General features: G+C 41.4%; 1 protein-coding gene across 1 annotated transcript in view; it reads right to left on the bottom strand.

Annotated features, from left to right (window-relative positions):
* Window positions 1-20,171, bottom strand: part of LOC133351319 (IgGFc-binding protein-like) — a 117,793-nt gene that overhangs the window by 41,913 nt on the left and 55,709 nt on the right. Inside the window, 29 exon segments of the mRNA XM_061566418.1 lie at window positions 41-217; window positions 326-417; window positions 506-614; window positions 1,602-1,776; window positions 2,438-2,682; window positions 3,548-3,595; window positions 3,796-3,940; window positions 4,247-4,449; window positions 4,632-4,808; window positions 5,283-5,380; window positions 6,020-6,128; window positions 7,751-7,925; window positions 8,658-8,899; window positions 9,531-9,578; window positions 10,263-10,407; window positions 10,717-10,919; window positions 11,102-11,278; window positions 11,955-12,052; window positions 12,718-12,826; window positions 13,876-14,050; window positions 14,784-15,025; window positions 15,658-15,705; window positions 16,004-16,148; window positions 16,458-16,660; window positions 16,843-17,019; window positions 17,128-17,219; window positions 17,308-17,416; window positions 18,356-18,530; window positions 19,193-19,437. Coding sequence (XP_061422402.1) covers window positions 41-217; window positions 326-417; window positions 506-614; window positions 1,602-1,776; window positions 2,438-2,682; window positions 3,548-3,595; window positions 3,796-3,940; window positions 4,247-4,449; window positions 4,632-4,808; window positions 5,283-5,380; window positions 6,020-6,128; window positions 7,751-7,925; window positions 8,658-8,899; window positions 9,531-9,578; window positions 10,263-10,407; window positions 10,717-10,919; window positions 11,102-11,278; window positions 11,955-12,052; window positions 12,718-12,826; window positions 13,876-14,050; window positions 14,784-15,025; window positions 15,658-15,705; window positions 16,004-16,148; window positions 16,458-16,660; window positions 16,843-17,019; window positions 17,128-17,219; window positions 17,308-17,416; window positions 18,356-18,530; window positions 19,193-19,437 — 4,386 coding nt within the window.

Raw genomic sequence — 20,171 nt, forward strand, 5'->3', positions numbered from 1 at the left:
GATGTGTTACGAATTAAAGCTCAGAGCGGTTTGCACTCACGACAGAAGGTGCCGTTCCTCCACATGATGACGATGCCATTTTCCGCGCACTCATCAGCATAGGCCTGAAGGGAGCCACAGAGGGTCCCCTTGTCCCCATGTGTCCAGCACTGGTCAAGCACGCAGCTGGTGAACAGCTCCTCAGGATTGACCACTGCATGGCACTCTGTGAACAATCCTGTTCACAAGGGACACACATTTTGCTTGACTCAATTGTCCTCTTTATTGCTTACGAAGCAAACTTTCAATAACTATTGCTGCAATAAAAAAAACTTATCACACTGACCATTCACATCTGTGATGCTTCCACAGAATGTCTCTGTTTCAAACTCTGCTTGCTCATCTTCATCACAGGGAGGTGGAGGTGGAGCGTCACAGCTACAAATAGACAAAGGTACAAGTCCATAACCACAAACCAGAGGCAAGACTCAAGGTGATGGTAAACAATAGAGAGGTGGCCACTCACTAGGCGGAGCTGTTGTCTGTTTTCCAGCTGTTTCCAAGCTCAGTTGGTGAAGAAGCTTGCGTCCCATCGGGCATCAGATATTCATCAGCACGGTCACCATTAAAGTTTCCTGTTAAAACACAGATTAAACTGTTCACATGTATTGCCTCAAAACTGGATTCAAGTCAACAATACAGGAATGAATGTGAAATTAACTTATAACAACTAAAACCACTTCCAGAACCATGTGTGATGTATGGATGTACGCTAAACTTATTTTACACTGCACATAGCCACCCGCACTAATCAGAGGTGCGGTCAACTATGCATATGCCAAGCCAGGCCCTGATTTGATAAAACATTGCTAACTAAATACATTTACATTTTAGTTCAAAATATCAGTAATTTTCAACAATGCCATTTTTCGATAAACTTTAAATGTTAAAAGGTGACATTCAATGTGTGCTGCCTAGTATTCCCGGTAGGTGGCGCCATCGCGATTCAATGGAGGGGAGAGTGGGGAGCGCACCTCCATCAGCACAGGTTGGAAAGCGATGTTGGCTTTCCCAGCTGAGGTGATTCACCTCCCTGAGATTAGGGTTTGTGCACAGATTGGTGCCTCGCAATCAGTGGCGTGTGGCGCATGTCTACGGGGGTGAACTATCGTAGTCCGTTAGCAAGGACATCGATACATTACACATTGCCGCATGTGAAGGGGTGTAATTGGGAATTTCTAAATTGAATTGAAATGTTTCTATATATATATCTTCCAATGTATGCAACCTTTTTATTCCTAGAGTACTTAACCCCAAAGCACATTCCTCAGCATGGGCGGGAGAGTCAATATGAAAATGTGTGATGTAACGAGAAGCAATGTCTTCAGTAAAGTGAGTGTACGTTACGCTCAGATTGCAAATTAAGTGAACAATTTCATAACGTGAATGGTGTAATATTTTAATTATAAAAAAAAACCTAAATATTGGCATTTGACATAATTAATCCTGCATGGTGATTAGATGGCAATAACACAGCAGTGCTTTCTGAACAGAGAACGTAAATAGAGCAGTTAAAGCCTTGTCTCAGCACTGCTATGGAACTCTCACAAACATGGTCTCACCACAGATGCCACAAAGCTCCCCTGCATACTCTCTTGGCACAGTCACTTCTGCCCGATTGTCTCCATTGAATCGAACAATCAGATTAAAGTCAGTCATGAGCACGAGGTATGAGCCACTCATAGAGACATGTAGCCCTGGCAACACCAGTGGGGGCGTCACCAGCTCCTCATTCAGCTGTAGATCAGCGCACAGGAGACACAGGCATCGCAAGTCATTCCACGTGGGTTCTACTCTTGGTTACCTCACGATCAATGGATAATGTTGCAAAGAAAATTAGTAGGTACCACGTAATTGACTAATTTATCTACAAATACATTTGAACCTCTCATCTGCATTGCAGTGGTTGAAAATTGGACTTGATATGTACATTGTCTGGATATGTATGGTTTTATCTTGTTTTAATTGTAAGCTTCTAAATTATATTTTATGTTGCTTATCAATGACCGTGTTTCCAACTAACTTAAGGATTCCAAAATGTAGAGTATGATGGTGATATTATTTAATCGAATAGTAGAGTCCACTCTGAATGTGAATCAGTGCTCACTGAACTCTTCTAAGGGGATAGAAATAAAACCAGCGTACGTTTGAAGTCGGATGTAAAATTATATGCTTGTGAGGATTCTAGACAATGATAACTTAAAACATTGATGCATTCATATGAATACCATATTAGAAAAACTCATGCAAATCAGCACTGTTATGGAAACATATTTCCTCCTGCAATATACATCATTTTGGATACAATTGAAGGACTTAGACCAATGCAATCCTAAACAAAATTTGACAGACATATAGCCACTTTCAAGTCTTCAATTATACAAAGTTGAATTCTCACCAGAAGGGTACGACCCAAGGACAAGGTGATGTTTTGCCCATAGACTTCTGTGTGAACTTCTCTGACAAAAGAGATGGAGCCCTGGTTGCGATACTCGTTGGTTGTCTCCACATTGAAGTAGGGCAGATGAGACGAGCTGTTGCACAGCTTAGCTGTTGTGTAGGTGCACGTTCCCATGAATGCCAATGAGAGCCCATCAAACGTGACATAGTGTGGATCTCCATGCACGATGCAGTTTCCAGGCACTGAAAGAGATTTTTAAACATTCACTTTAATGTCACTCTGTCATAGCCCACTTAAATATGATTTATTTCAATAAACTACAATCAACGTTTTAGATTAAATTGCCGCTATGATATATTTACCAAAAGTAGGTTCCCATAGTCCTTATGTGATTAAATTGATGAGATATATGACCTGTATCAACTGAATACTCTGTTTGGTTTACTTTAGTTTATATGAGCAGCTCAGATATATTACAGTGTATGAAGAATGCAACAGTTGCTCCTATTGCAAGTCAATGAATTGTCACAATTCAGGATCACAATTTGATGCAATAAAGAATGCTTTTGTTATTTTTGTGGTGAATGTGGTCCCTTGAGTGGTTGCAACATGTGTGAATCAAATGCACCATGGGGTAGCCAAATGTCCTGTACAACAGGGATACTTCTGGTGATTGGTAAATTATCTTTATAAATTTTGACTTAAAACTTTCGTGACTGCAGGAATTTATATTATTGGTTCTTTTGGTAAAGTGACATGACTTTACCGAAAGAACCAAAAATATCTTCATGAACTCGAAATGGAGACATTTTTTTCTCCGTTAATATAAAAAAATTCTCCCCTCAAATCAGAACTACACTAAATTAAGTTAAAAACAGGCAAGATTTGTTTCAATCTCTCAAATCCGTGTTTGAACCATCAACATGCAATCCTTGAACAATGAGAATTAGTAAATTGCCGGCATTTGGACCAGGAAACTCAGTTTTGAAGGCTCCATGCTTTGTTGAACACATTCAGAGCAATCTATATTAGAGCAAAAGTTCTGAAACATTTATTTTGTAAGTAAATATCCTGGGCAAGAGATATCCATGTGTAGTCCTTGATTACTTATGCTTGGAGGAGCAGTTGTTGTTGGCGGTGAAATTGTTGTGGCATCTGTGGTAAGAAATATACACAAATAAATATATTGATGTATCACAAATGCAAGCATAATTTTATGATTAACACAAAATACGCATACAATATTATAATTTTAGTTGCAATATCACTAAAATTTAATGGGCTGAAAAGTCTTTGTAAATGAGCGGTCTTGATTATTTATTACATTGGGGTAGGCATTGTAGGGAAAATCTTACCATAGCTGTGACAGCCCAAGCTTCCATTCTGCACACTGCAGATCTCGGAGGCTCCACACTGCCAGGGCTCACAGACCACGCCTCCAGCATCGCCACAAGAGCAATGCAGACTGCAGTTCTGTGTTGCAAACCAGCTGTCCCCAAGCTGCGAAAACCAATGCATGATGAGAATCATGAAATATACATAACAGGAAAAGCTTACTGAAACCATATCTGATATATTTCAACAGCATTGCAACATACATACATTGCATTTGTTCACTTTGTTTATAATTTTGACCATTTTACTCCAGCGTGAAACTTAATGCACTCATCTTTACTTATATTAGTCTTAAAAATAAAAATGCTCCTTTGTAGGTCAAATATCAAAACAATTCATAGCTTAACTTGCTAATGTGGATATTAATAAATGATCACCGTTGAATTGACATGATGTGAAGGGTTAACCCACCGGGTGATAGAGGTCGTTGTGGTCCATGCAGCCACACTGATCTTGAGGGACACACTTGTCTCCTGAAAAGACAAATCCCTCATCACAGACACAGCCCTCCCCACAAGGCTGCTGGCAGGCACCTGGAAGGGTCACATTGCTGCACGTGGCTGGGCACGGTGGGGCACAGCTCTCATAGTGGCTGTCTGCTGGGCATTCGAGCGCTGTCAACACAAACGATAAACATACTCAGAGATCAATTACAATGGGGATACACAACTGCAAGCAGCTATACAAATGAACAAACCACACAGATGTACATTGTGCTTCCACAGAATAAAAACAAGGCCCAGTCTCATGCAATGTGATGTGTTACGGATTAAAGCTCAGACAGATGTGCACTCACGGCAGAAGGTGTCGTTCCTCCACATGACGATGACCCCATGCTGGGCACACTGGTCAGCGTAGGTCTGCATGGAGGCACAGAGGAACTGCTCGTTCCCATCCATCCAGCACTGGTCAAGAACGCAGGTGATGAAGAATTGCTCTGGATTGACCACTGCATGGCACTCTTGGAATGCTCCTGTTCACAAGCGACGTGAATATAATTTACAACACAACGATATTTGTAACTACGTATGTACGTATGTTGACCTTCTGTCGCACCGTATGTCGTCAACCGTGCTAATCGGAGGTGCGGGGGAAGGACAACAAACTAAACAATAAAACTGTTCTAAAGTAATGAGTTTTAAATTTTGATATAAAAGTACAGAGCTCCAGTGGGTTCCTAATAATGTATTCGTTCAGCAACCGGAAGCCAATGCAGTTCAGCGAGAAATAGATGGGCATGGTCCGATTTTCCAGTACCAGTCACAACACTTGCCAAATAATGTTGAACATGCTGCAGCTTGCTAATGTTTTTGCTAGACATCCCGTAGAGTAAAACTATCAACATAAACTAGAACTATCAACGTATATTTTCGTATTATATCTGAATTGAAACAAAGTTGTTTAAAGGGAAATTATGCATTCAGCAGTCATACATAACTGGACTTACCATTGACATCATGTATCTTTCCACAAAATTCCTCCGATTCAAACTTAGCCTGTTCTTCTGCATCACAGGGACCTGGAGGCTCAAAGTCAACGTCGCAGCTGCAAATAAAACAAAAAACAAACTCTTATTACCGCATCAACATCATTCCATTCATCACCCTTGCATTGCCTTCAGAAAAACCGGTCACTTACTGTAACCATTTTTAAATCAGAGACAAGGGACCCAAATATAATGTATGTGAATATCGATCCTCCCCACTTAGGCAGAAAGATGGGTGTTTTCTAGAACCTATGACAGGTCTTCAAACTGCAATCCACGCAGCAGTATTTGCACCACCTGTGCAGCACATTCTGCTGTGCCTGAGTCCACAGGAGAAATGGATCAAAGTCTGTGAGGCTATAGTGAAGCTAAGACGCAATTCATGGTCCACCAGTCCATGAACAGAGCCATGCCATTCGGGAACAGAAGCTGAGATTGAATGGTCAGCTTTGTCCATGGTCAGAAAATACACAATGACGTGTATTTGACAGATACTTCGAATTCCATGTGTGCCGAGTGGATTGAGCAGCACAAATCTTGATCCATAAAATAATTTTAAAAAGTGTAAAAAGCGGGAAATGGTGTGCAGCAATTTAACACCAGCGAAACTTTCTAGAAAGCCAGAAAGCAAACAGAAAGTGCAGTTTTTGTGAACAATATTTTACACGAAGATGCAAAATGGGCGAGTGATCACTCACTCAGCTGAGCTGTTATCTGATATCCAACTGTTTCCCAGCTTGGTTTCGGAAGCAGCCAATGATCCATTTGGCATCAGTAAGTCATCCTCAATATCACCATTAAAGTTTCCTGTTCAAAAGACAATGAAATTCACATGGTCCACCAAACGTGTGGCTTCACTCCCATAATACTGCTCCTCGTAAAATTAGGAGCATACGTTTATACAGAGCAAACATTGTGAATTGTAAGATTACGTGACATTACAAAATGAAAAAGAATACATCAAAAGCAGTGGCGGCTCCTGCAAAATCTCTCAGGGGGGGCAAATGTCTGGATGATTGATAAGGATAAGGTCCACCCATGCAATGGAAAAATTAACAGCTTAAGCATGTAAAGGCAACTTCACTTCTCTAATATTAATGAAAAACAAAGTGACTCTTACAATACATCTTGTTTGTTTCTATACTCACTATTAAAACAAACCACTCAAGTTTCTTTTATTAAAGATTCCACTAGGTGGTCACAAATTATATTGTTGGATGAAACGTGCTTACGTATGATGACGTAAGCACGTATGATGACGTAAGCACGTTAGGGCGAGCCCTCCCGGAAGCCATAGAGAATGCATTGCAGCGCCCCCGTTCGAAAAAAAACATCTTTGAATGTAAGTCTATGGGGCCACTCGGGGCGATTCTCAGCCGGAGTGAAATCGCCTAAAAAGAGGCGGTACTCCACAGAACGTGACATGACGCTGATTGGACTATATCCAGAGGCACAGTGACGGCTAGTGTGACTCTGTGGTTGAATGAGATTGGTGGTGCGTCGCCCAATCGCCCTAATGAAGAAACCGCCCCTGGTTAAAAGATAACTTTACCAGCTAGGGCAGACACGAGTGGTGAGTGACTTACGAATTGGTCCTGGGCCCCATTGCAACATGCAGTGACCAGCATGGAGAATGGTCAAACAACCCCCATGACCGATGCCACTTAGAGAGGCCTTCATCTAGCAGTGGATTCAGAAGAGGCTGGACCATTTTTAAGTCATGGATTCTAGAAGCAAAAGATTACTAATAACTTATTCAATCCATCGTGAATGTCTTCATAATCGGTTTCTCTTTACCATTGCCGTGAATTTGTTATCCTTGGCAACTCCTTATCTTCTGCCTTATCTTATCATTCGTAAGAGTGCCTCTGTGAATGTTGTGTTGCTTTTTTATGCTGTTTCGCACACAATCTGTTAAGCAGCTTTAACTAAAAACACTTTAACAAATCAATGGTCTGCCCAAAATATAGTAATGCTCCCACCTCAGGGATGGTGTATCAAAGTGAGCACTACAACTGCTTGGTGCAACTAAATCAAGCGCTGTCCTCCCTATGGATGATGTAGCTCTGTCTGAGCACCTGGACTGTCTTCATCACATCTCTTTGCTGCCTCTGCTACAGTACTGCTGCTATGTGTTTGTGTTCTTCTACGGTACTTTTATGTTTCGTGCTCTTCTGAAATGCCCATATCAGTGCACCTATCTTCTGAACTCTCTTATTTCTCCACATAGGATTTGTGTGTTTTTGCCAATCCATTTCACAAAGTGCTGTGTCTCATCCGTGATATCACAAGCTGATGAACTTCAGGACTCACTACCAATCTTTCCATTCTCAATTAATTTCAATTTGAAGGGGAATGTTTAATCTTGTAACCGATGCTAACGCAAGTCAGGTTTCAATAATGCTCATGAACATTTTGATCAGTCTCACCGCAGAGTCCACAGAGCTGCCCAGCGTACTCCATTGGTACAGACACCACCACTTGATAGTACCCATCGAAACGAACCGTGAGGCTGAAGTTGGTCATGAGCACGAGGTATGAGCCGCTCAGAGACACGTGCATCCCCGGTAACACCAGTGGGGGCGTCACCCGCTCCCCATCCAACTGTAGATCATAGCACATGAGTGATTCAAGCGTTAAGGAAATAATTTCCCTTCATAATAATGCTTGTATATCCCAGTGGTCTCAATTTAAATTTAGATTTTATTATTGATCAGTTAAATGGGTTTATTACTGCTAACTGAGAAGTGAGCTTTACCCCAGTACCACATTGTTGAGCAGTTGTGTACAATTCATGCAGTAAATGGCAGAATCATATTAAGCCTCGTTCAATTAACACAAAGGCTCACATTCATTTAACAGTGAAGGTTGGACTCAAGTAAAGAGGGCACATCTATAAAGACACCTCTGCTGAGATGCTCAATTCACATTCGGGCCGCCACCTAAATTTAAACAGGGTTCCCGAGCATCGGGAGATGATGGTCTCAGGATGTTTACAATTTGCCATTTCCAGCCTGTGAGAGCATATTTGGAGGAACTGCCATTGTGGGTGGTAGGGAATTACAAAGAGGAAAATGTTGCATTCATTTCCTAGAAGCCAAGCAACAATGAGTTATTAAGTGAGAATGCAGAAATAACAGATTAAGCAGTGGTGGAATATACACTCGGCCTGGGTTGGTGCCTCCCATTAGCCTCTGCATGCGTCAACACAACATGATTGTGTAATTGCACCGCCTGTAACACTAGCTCAAACTAATAGGCTAATAATTTAACATTTAGCTCACATATCACTGATCAATACTTTAAAACCTCAGCGCTTTTAGGTGTAATATTAACCAGTAGGATGTGATGTGTAGTCATGGTTATCCTGTGTCCGAATACGTCCACGTAAACATCTTGGAGCACAGATATGCTTGGGTTGAAGCGCTCGTTTTTCGTCTCCACGTTGAAGTGAGGCAGGGAGGAGGAGATGTTGCACAGCTTGGCTGTTGTGTAGATGCACGCGCCCATGAAGTCGTAATAGAGCCCATCAAACGTCGTGTAATGTGGGTCTCCCTGCACCACACATCTTGCAGCTACTGAAAAAGATTTGAGCATTTCCATTCACTTAACGGTGACCGTCCATGCAGCCATTTTAATCGTGTTATTACTTTGTTTTGAGATCGTGTTTGTATTTTAGCATCTAATAAAATAAATGCTTGTTATTTTTATATTCACAAAGAGGGAACCTACCCATCCAACTCATCAAGCCATATTGGGATGAAATATCCTTCTTTATCTAACCACGGGGTAGGCCAAGCTACTGTGCAACAGGGGTACTAGAGATGGAGTCATTTTTTTCTCCGTCAATATTTACAAATTCTCCCATCAAATTAGGACTACACAAAATTAAGTTAAAAACAGGCAAGATTTGTTTAAATCACTCAAGTTCGTATTTGAACCATCAACATGCAATCCTTGAACAATGAGAATAAAGCAGTTAACTGCCAGGATCTGAAGAAGGAAACTCAGTTTTGCAGGATATATGCTGTGTTAAACACATTCACAATATAAGCAACCAATCCCCCTCTCATGCCATCATGAACATTTTATGTTTTGAATGTGTTTATCATCAAGGAAACGAAAATATATTACAGTACAAGTTCTTAAAAAATGGATTTGTAAGTAAATATCCTGCACAAGAGATATCGATGTGTAGTCCATGATTACTTATGCTTGGAGGAGCAGTTGTTGCTGGCGGTGAAACTGTTGTGGTATCTGTGGAAAAAATATACACAAATTAATATATTGATGTATCACAAATAGAAGCATAATTTTAAAATTAACACAAAATATGCATACAATATTATAATTTTAGTTGCAATACCACTATCATTTTATGGGCTGAAAAGGCATTGCAAATGAGCGGTCTTGATTATTTATTACAATGGTGTAGGTGTAACGGGTTCCGGAGACACTTGTAGAGGTAACTTCTTTATTACAATACAACACTACAACAGGCCAACTCTCCAACAGTCCTGATACTCTGTTACAGCCTAGGTACACAGCCTAGATACTCTACTCTGGCTACGCTCCGGAACTCGCCCTCACAAGGTCGTAGAGTCGGGAGTTCCAGAGTCCCACCACTGGCTCTCACAGCATCCCAGGGTCTTAAGATGGCTGGTCGTGAGTCTTGGGTCTTGAGTTACAACTGGCCCTGATCGTCCAGGAAGCTCCGCTTATATGCCCAGTCCCCAACGAGGGGTGGGGCCGTGTGCGCCCCCAGATATCCCACAGAGCACACACAGCCCCCCCCTTTGGCGGCGCCAAGGGGATTAAGGGCCTGGGAACTCAATGCCTGACGCCAAGATGCTTAAGCGCCTGGCCCTCCCAGTGACCCAGAGCCCCCAGCAGCCCCTCCCTTCTTATGTCACTACATAGGCATTGTAGGGAAAATCTTACCATAGCTGTGACAGCCCAAGCTTCCATTTTGCACATTGCAGATCTCGGAGGCTCCACACTGCCAGGGCTCACAGACCATGCCTCCAGCATCGCCACAAGAGCAATGCAGACTGCAGTTCTGTGTTGCAAACCAGCTGTCCCCAAGCTGCGAAAACCAATGCATGATGAGAATCAAGAAATATACATAAAAGGACAAGCTTACTAAAACCTTATCTGATATATTTCAACAGCATTGCAACATACATACATTGCATTTGTTCATTTTGTTTATCATTTTCACCATTTTACTCCAGCGTGAAACTTAATGCACTCCATCTTTACTTATATATTAGTCTTAAAAAGGAAGATGTTCACTTGTACGTCATATACCAAAACAATACATAGCTTAGCTTGCTAATGTGGATATTAATAAATGATCACCGTTGAATTGACATGATGTGAAGGGTTAACCCACCGGGTGATAGAGGTCGTTGTGGTCCATGCAGCCACACTGATCTTGAGGGACACACTTGTCTCCTGAAAAGACAAATCCCTCATCACAGACACAGCCCTCCCCACAAGGCTGCTGGCAGGCACCTGGAAGGGTCACATTGCTGCACGTGGCTGGGCACGGTGGGGCACAGCTCTCATAGTGGCTGTCTGCTGGGCATTCGAGCGCTGTCAACACAAACGATAAACATACTCAGAGATCAATTACAATGGGGATACACAACTGCAAGCAGCTATACAAATGAACAAACCACACAGATGTACATTGTGCTTCCACAGAATAAAAACAAGGCCCAGTCTCATGCAATGTGATGTGTTACGGATTAAAGCTCAGACAGATGTGCACTCACGGCAGAAGGTGTCGTTCCTCCACATGACGATGACCCCATGCTGGGCACACTGGTCAGCGTAGGTCTGCATGGAGGCACAGAGGAACTGCTCGTTCCCATCCATCCAGCACTGGTCAAGAACGCAGGTGATGAAGAATTGCTCTGGATTGACCACTGCATGGCACTCTTGGAATGCTCCTGTTCACAAGCGACGTGAATATAATTTACAACACAACGATATTTGTAACTACGTATGTACGTATGTTGACCTTCTGTCGCACCGTATGTCGTCAACCGTGCTAATCGGAGGTGCGGGGGAAGGACAACAAACTAAACAATAAAACTGTTCTAAAGTAATGAGTTTTAAATTTTGATATAAAAGTACAGAGCTCCAGTGGAATCCTAATATTGGAAGGAAGTGTGTTCCAGACGGCTGTAGAAGTACATCTGAAAGCCCTTGATGCAGTGGCCATCTATGTTCGATGGTTAGCCAAAAGCTGCTGTGAGGATGAGCGGAGTTTGCGTGACTGTTTATGCTCCTGGATGAGATCAGCAAGGTATTGTGGTTCATTTGTAACAAGTACTTTGTGTGCAGTGAGTGTGAACTTGTAATATATTCGTTCAGCAACCGGAAGCCAATGCAGTTCAGCGAGAAATAGATGGGCATGGTCGGATTTTCCAGTACCCGTCACGACACCTGTCAAATAATGTTGAACATGCTGCAGCTTGCTAATATTTTGCTAGACATCTCATAGAGAAAAACTATCAACTTAAACTAGAACTATCAACATATATTTCTGTATTATATCTGAATTGAATCAAAGTTGTTTAAAGAGAAATTATGCATTCAGCAGTCATACATAACTGGACTTACCATTGACATCATGTATCTTTCCACAAAATTCCTCCAATTCAAACTTAGCCTGTTCTTCTGCATCACAGGGACCTGGAGGCTCAAAGTCAACGTCGCAGCTGCAAATAAAACAAAAAACAAACTCTTATTACTGCATCAACATCATTCCATTCATCACCCTTGCATTGCCTTCAGAAAAACCGGTCACTTACTGTAACCATTTTTAAATCGGAGACAAGGGACCCAAATATAATGTATGTGAATATCGATCCTCCCCACTTAGGCAGAAAGATGGGTGTTTTCTAGAACCTATCACAGGTCCACAAACTGCAATATACGCAACAGTATTTGCACCACCTGTGCAGCACATTCTGCTGTGCCTGAGTCCACAGGAGAAATGGATCAAAGTCTGTGAGGCTATAGTGAAGCTAAGACGCAATTCATGATCCACCAGTCCATGAACAGTCATGGCGATCGGAAACAGAAGCTGAGACTGAATGGTCAGCTTTGTCCATGGGCAGAAAATACACAATGACGTGTATTTGGCAGAAAATACACAATGACGTGTATTTGACAGATTCTTCGAATTCCATGTGTGCCGAGTGGATTGAGCGGCACAAATCTTGACTCATAAATTATTTTTAAAAAGTGTAAAAAGCGAGAAATGGTGTGCAGCAATTTAACACCAGTGAAACTTTCTAGAAAGCCAGAAAGAAAACAGAAAGTGCAGTTTTTGTGAACAATATTTTACACGAAGATGCAAAATGGGCGAGTGATCACTCACTCAGCTGAGCTGTTATCTGATATCCAACTGTTTCCCAGCTTGGTTTCGGAAGCAGCCAATGATCCATTTGGCATCAGTAAGTCATCCTCAATATCACCATTAAAGTTTCCTGTTCAAAAGACAACGACATTCACATGGTCCACCAAACGTGTGGCTTCACTCCCATAATACTGCTCCTTATAAAATAAGGAGCATACGTGTATACAGAGCAAACATTGTGAATTGTAAGATTACGTGACGTTACAAAATGACAAATAATACATCAAAAGATAACTTTACAAGCTAGGGCAGACACGAGTGGTGAGTGACTTACGAACTGGTCCTGGGCCCCATTGCAACATGCAGTGACCAGCATGGAGAATGGTCAAACAACCCCCATGACCGACGCAACTTAGAGAGGCCTTCATCTAGCAGTGGATTCAGCAGGGGCTGGACCATTTTTAAGTCATGGATTCTATAAGCAAAAGATTACTAATAACTTATTCAAATCCATCGTGAATGTCTTCATAATCGATTTCTCTTTACCATTGCCGTGAATTTGTTATCCTTGGCAACTCCTTATCTTCTGCACTATCTTATCATTCGTAAGAGTGCCTCTGTGAATGTTGAGTTGCTTTTTTATGCTGTTTCGCGCACAATCTGTTAAACAGCTTTAACTCAAAACACTTTAACAAATCAATGGTCTGCCCAAAATATAGTAATGCTCCCACCTCAGGGATGGTGTATCAAAGTGAGCACTACAACTGCTTGGTGCAACTAAATCAAGCGCTGTCCTCCCTATGGATGATGTAGCTCTGTCTGAGCACCTGGACTGTATTCATCACATCTCTTTGCTGCCTCTGCTACAGTACTGCTGCTATGTGTTGTGTTCTTCTACAGTACTTTTATGTTTCGTGCTCTTCTGAAATGCCCAAGTCAGTGCACCTATCTTCTGAACTCTCTTATTTCTCCACATAGGATTTGTGTGTTTTTGCCAATCCATTTCACAAAGTGCTTTGTCTCATCCGTCATATAACAAGCTGATGAACTCTATGACTCAATACCAACCTTTCCATTCTCAATTCATTTCAATTTGAAGGGGAATGTTTAAGCTTGTAACCGATGCGAACGCAAGTCAGGTTTCAATAATGCTCATGAACATTCTGATCATAGTCTCACCGCAGAGTCCACAGAGCTGCCCAGCGTACTCCATTGGTACAGACACCTCCACTTGAGAATTCCCACCGAGCCGAACCGTGAGGCTGAAGTTGGTCATGAGCACGAGGTATGAGCCGCTCAGAGACACGTGCATCCCCGGTAACACCAGTGGGGGCGTCACCCGCTCCCCATCCAACTGTAGATCATAGCACATGAGTGATTCAAGCATTAATGAAATAATTTCCCTTCATAATAATGCTTGTACATCCCAGTGATCTCAATTTAAATGTAGATTTTATTATTGATCGGTTAAATGGCTTTAATTACTGCTAATTGAGAAGTGAGTTTTATCCCAGTACCACATCGTTGAGCAGTTGTGCACAATTCATGCAGTAAGTGGCAGAATCATATTAAGCCTCGTTCAATTAACACAAAGGCTCACATTCATTTAATGGTGAAGGTTGGACTCAAGTAAAGAGGGCACATCTATAAAGACACCTCTGCTGAGATGCTCAATTCACATTCGGGCCGCCACCTAAATTTAAACCGGGTTCCCGAGCATCGGGAGATGATGGTCTCAGGATGTTTACAATTTGCCATTTCCAGCCTGTGGGAGCATATTTGGAGGAACTGCCATTGTGGGCGGTAGGGAATTACAAAGAGGAAAATGTTGCATTCATTTCTTAAAAGCCAAGCAACAATGAGTTATTAAGTGAGAATGCAGAAATAATAGATGAAGTGGTGGTTGAATATACACTCGGCCTGGGTTGGTGCCTCCCATTAGCCTCTGCATGCGTCAACACAACATGAATGTGTAATTGCACCGCCTGTAACACTAGCTCAAACTAATAGGCTAATAATTTAACATTTAGCTCACATATTACTGATCAATACTTTAAAACCTCAGCGCTTTTAGGTGTAATATTAACCAGTAGGATGTGATGTGTAGTCATGGTTATCCTGTGTCCGAATACGTCCACGTAAACATCTTGGAGCACAGATATGCTTGGGCTGGCGCGCTGGTTTTTCGTCTCCACGTTGAAGTGAGGAACGGAGGAGGAGATGTTGCACAGCTTGGCTGTTGTGTAGATGCACGCGCCCATGAAGTCGTAATAGAGCCCATCAAACGTCGTGTAATGTGGGTCTCCCTGCACCACACATCTTGCAGCTACTGAAAAAGATTTGAGCATTTTTCATTCACTTAACGGTGACCGTCCATGCAGCCATTTTAATCGTGTTATTACTTTGTTTTGAGATCGTGTTTGTATTTTAGCATCTAATAAAATAAATGCTTGTTATTTTTATATTCACAAAGAGGGAACCTACCCATCCAACTCATCAAGCCATATTGGGATGAAATATCCTTCTTTATCTAACCACGGGGTAGGCCAAGCTACTGTGCAACAGGGGTACTAGAGATGGAGCCATTTTTTTCTCCGTCAATATTTACAAATTCTCCCATCAAATTAGGACTACACTAAATTAAGTTAAAAACAGGCAAGATTTGTTTCAATCAATTTGGTTCGTATTTGAACCATCAACATGCAATCCTTGAACAATGATAATAAAGCAGTTAACTGCCAGGATTTGAACAAGGAAACTCAGTTTTGCAGGATATATCCTGTGTTAAATACATTCACAATATAAGTAACCAATTCCCTTCTCATGCCACGATGAACATTTTATGTTTTGAATGTGTTTATCATCAAGGAAACGAAAATATATTACAGTACAAGTTCTTAAAAAATGGATTTGTAAGTAAATATCCTGGGCAGGAGATATCGAAGTGTAGTCCATGATTACTTATGCTTGGAGGAGCAGTTGTTGTTGGCGGTGAAACTGTTGTGGTATCTGTGGTAAAAATAAACACAAATAAACATATTGATGTATAACAAATAGAAGCATCATTTTAAGATTAACACAAAATACGCATACAATATTAGAATTTTAGTTGCAATACCACTATAATTTTATGTCTTCTTGGTTCTTTTGGTAAAGTCACATAGAAGGGAAATAATAAAATAATAAAAATAAAACATAATAAAATACAATTCTCACGACGTTTCATTTTATGGGCTGAAAAGTCATTGCAAATGAGCGGTCTTGATTATTTATTACATTGGGGTAGGCATTGTAGGGAAAATCTTACCATAGCTGTGACAACCCAAGCTTCCATTCTGCACACTGCAGATCTCGGAGGCTCCACACTGCCAGGGCTCACAGACCACGCCTCCAGCATCGCCACAAGAGCAATGCAGACTGCAGTTCTGTGTTGCAAACCAGCTGTCCCCAAGCTGCGAAAACCAATGCATGATGAGAATCAAGAAATATACATAAAAGGACAAGCTTACTAAAACCTTATCTGATATATTTCAACAGCATTGCAACATACATACATTGCATTTGTTCATTGTGTTTATCATTTTCACCATTTTACTCCAGCGTGAAACTTAATGCACTCCATCTTTACTCATATATTAGTCTTAAAAAGGAAGATGTTCACTGGTACGTCATATACCAAAACAATACAGGGCTTAGCTTGCCTCTGTGGATATTAATAAATGATCACCGTTGAATAGACATGATGTGAAGGGTTAACCCACCGGGTGATAGAATTCGTTGTGGTCCATGCAGCCACACTGATCTTGAGTGACACACTTGTCTCCTGAGAGGACAAAACCCTCGTCACAGACACAGCCCTCCCCACAGGGCTGCTGGCAGGCACCTGGGAGGGTCACATTGCTGCACGTGGCTGGGCACGGTGGGGCACAGCTCTCATAGTGGCTGTCTGCTGGGCACTCGAGCGCTGTCAACACAAACGATAAACATACTCAGAGATCAATGACAATGGGGATGCACAACTGCAAGCAGCTATACAAATGAACAAACCACACAGATGTACATTGTGCTTCCATAGCATAGAAACAAGGCCCTGTCTCATGCAATGTGATGTGTTACGAATTAAAGCTCAGAGGGGTTTGCACTCACGACAGAAGGTGGTATTCCTCCACATGATGACGATGCCATTTTCCGCGCACTCATCAGCATAGGCCTGAAGGGAGCCACAGAGGGTCCCCTTGTCCCCATGTGTCCAGCACTGGTCAAGCACGCAGCTGGTGAACAGCTCCTCTGGATTGACCACTGCATGGCACTCTGTGAACAATCCTGTTCACAAGGGACACACATTTTGCTTGACTCAATTGTCCTCTTCATTGATTATGAAGCAAACTTTCAATAACTATTGCTGCAATACAAATAACTTATGACACTGACCATCCACATCTGTGATGATTCCACAGAATGTCTCTGTTTCAAACTCTGCTTGCTCATCTTCATCACAGGGAGGTGGAGGTGGAGCGTCACAGCTACAAATAGACAAAGGTACAAGTCCATAACCACAAACCAGAGGCAAGACTCAAGGTGATGGTAAACAATAGAGAGGTGGCCACTCACTAGGCGGAGCTGTTGTCTGTTTTCCAGCTGTTTCCCAGCTCAGTTGGTGAAGAAGCTTGCGTCCCATCGGGCATCAGATATTCATCAGCATGGTCACCATTAAAGTTTCCTGTTAAAACACAGATTAAACTGTTCACATGTATTGCCTCAAAACTGGATTCAAGTCAACAATACAGGAATGAATGTGAAATTAACTTATAACAACTAAAACCACTTCCAGAACCATATAGCCACCCACGCTAATTGGAGGTGCGGTCAACTATGCATATGCCAAGCCAGGCCCTGATTTGATCAAACATTGCTAGCTAAATACATATACATTTTAGTTCAATATATCAGTAATTTTCAACAATGCCATTTTTCGATAAACTTTAAATGTTAAAAGGTGAAATTCAATGTGTGCTGCCTAGTATTCCCGGTAGGTGGTGACATCGCGATTCAATGGAGGGGAGAGTGGGAGCGCACCTCCATCAGCACAGGTTGGAAAGCGATGTTAGCTTTCCCAGCTGAGGTGATTCACCTCCCTGAGATTAGGGTTTGTGCACAGATTGGTGCCTCGTAATTAGTGGCGTGTGGTGCATGTCCACGGGGGTGAACTATTGTAGTCCGTTAGCAAGGACATCCATACATTACACATTGCCACGTGAAGGGGTGTAATTGGGAATTTCTAAATTGAATTGAAATGTTTCTATATATATCTTCCAATGTATGCAACCTTTTTATTCTTAGAGTACTTAACCCCAAAGCACATTCCTCAGCATGGGCGGGAGAGTCAATATGAAAATGTGTGATGTAACGAGAAGCAATGTCTTCAGTAAAGTGAGTGTACGTTACGCTCAGATTGCAAATTAAGTGAACAATTTCATAACGTGAATGGTGTAATATTTTAATTATAAAAAATACCTAAATATTGGCATTTAACATAATTAATCCTGCATGGTGATTAGATGGTAATAACACAGCAGTGCTTTCTGAACAGAGAATGTAAATAGAGCAATTCAAGCCTTGTCTCAGTGCTGCTATGGAACTCTCACAAACATGGTCTCACCACAGATGCCACAAAGCTCCCCTGCATACTCTCTTGGCACAGTCACTTCTGCCCGATTGTCTCCATTGAATCGAACAATCAGATTAAAGTCAGTCATGAGCACGAGGTATGAGCCACTCAGAGAGACATGTAGCCCTGGCAACACCAGTGGGGGCGTCACCAGCTCCTCATTCAGCTGTAGATCAGCGCACAGGAGACACAGGCATCGCAAGTCATTCCACGTGGGTTCTACTCTTGGTTACCTCACGATCAATGGATAATGTTGCAAAGATAATTAGTGGGTACAACATAATTGACTAATTTATCTACAAAATACATTTGAACCTCTCATCTACATTGCACTGGTGGAAAGTTGGACTTGAAATGCACATTGTCTGGATATGTATGGTTTTATCTTGTTTTAATTGTAAGCTTAATTATATTTTAAGTTGCTTATCAATGACCGTGTTTCCAACCAACTTAAGGATTCCAAAATGTAGAGTATGATGGTGATATTATCTAATCGAACAATAGGAGAGTCCACTCTGAATGTGAATCAGTGCTCACTGAACTCTTCTAAGGGGATAGAAATAAAACCAGCGTACGTTTGAAGTCGGATGTAAAATTATATGCTTGTGAGGATTCTAGACAATGATAACTTAAAACATTGATGCATTCATATGAATACCATATTAGAAAAACTCATGCAAATCAGCACTGTTATGGAAACATATTTCCTCCTGCAATATACATCATTTTGGATACAATTGAAGGACTTAGACCAATGCAATCCTAAACAAAATTTGACAGACATATAGCCACTTTCAAGTCTTCAATTATACAAAGTTGAATTCTCACCAGAAGGGTACGACCCAAGGACAAGGTGATGTTTTGCCCATAGACTTCTGTGTGAACTTCTCTGACAAAAGAGATGGAGCCCTGGTTGCGATACTCGTTGGTTGTCTCCACATTGAAGTAGGGCAGATGAGATGAGCTGTTGCACAGCTTAGCTGTTGTGTAGGTGCACGTTCCCATGAATGCCAATGAGAGCCCATCAAACGTGACGTAGTGTGGATCTCCATGCACGATGCAGTTTCCAGGCACTGAAAGAGATTTTTAAACATTCACTTTAATGTCACTCTGTCATAGCCCACTTAATTATGATTTATTTCAATAAACTACAGTCAATGTTTAAGATTAAATTGCCACTATGATATATTTACTAAAAGTAGGTTCCCATAGTCCTTATGTGATTAAATTTATGAGATACATGGCCTGTATCAACTGAATACTCTGTTTGGTTTACTCTTTGGTTCTTTCGGTAAAGTCACGTATAAAGATAAAATAATAAATTAAATACTAGCATATGACGTTTCGATTGCAACACAAGCAATCATCAACATGTATAAATGAAATAGAAACACAAATCTAGTATACTTAGAAATGTAATGTAATACAACAGAGAGTCGGATAACATAACAGTCAACACCCTACATGACTTTACTGAAAGAACCAAAGAGAAATTCCTGCAGTCACGAAAGCTACAAATTAAGTCTGTTTGGTTTACTTTAGTTTATATGAGCAGCTCAGATATATTACAGTGTATGAAGAATGCAACAGTTGCTCCTATTGCAAGTCAATAAATTATCACAATTCAGGATCACAATTTGATGCAATAAATAATGATTTTGTTACTATTGTGGTGAATGTGGTTTCTTGAGTGGTTGCAACATGTGTGAATCAATTGCACCACAGGGTAGCCCAATGTCCTGTACAACAGGGATACTTCTGGTCATTGGTAAATTATCTTTATAAATTTTGACTTAAAACTATCGTG

Source organism: Lethenteron reissneri, chromosome 37 (genome assembly GCF_015708825.2).
Source record: "Lethenteron reissneri isolate LAM-NWPU_2019-01 chromosome 37, ASM1570882v1, whole genome shotgun sequence".
In the NCBI taxonomy this organism is placed as follows: Eukaryota; Metazoa; Chordata; class Hyperoartia; order Petromyzontiformes; family Petromyzontidae; genus Lethenteron; species Lethenteron reissneri.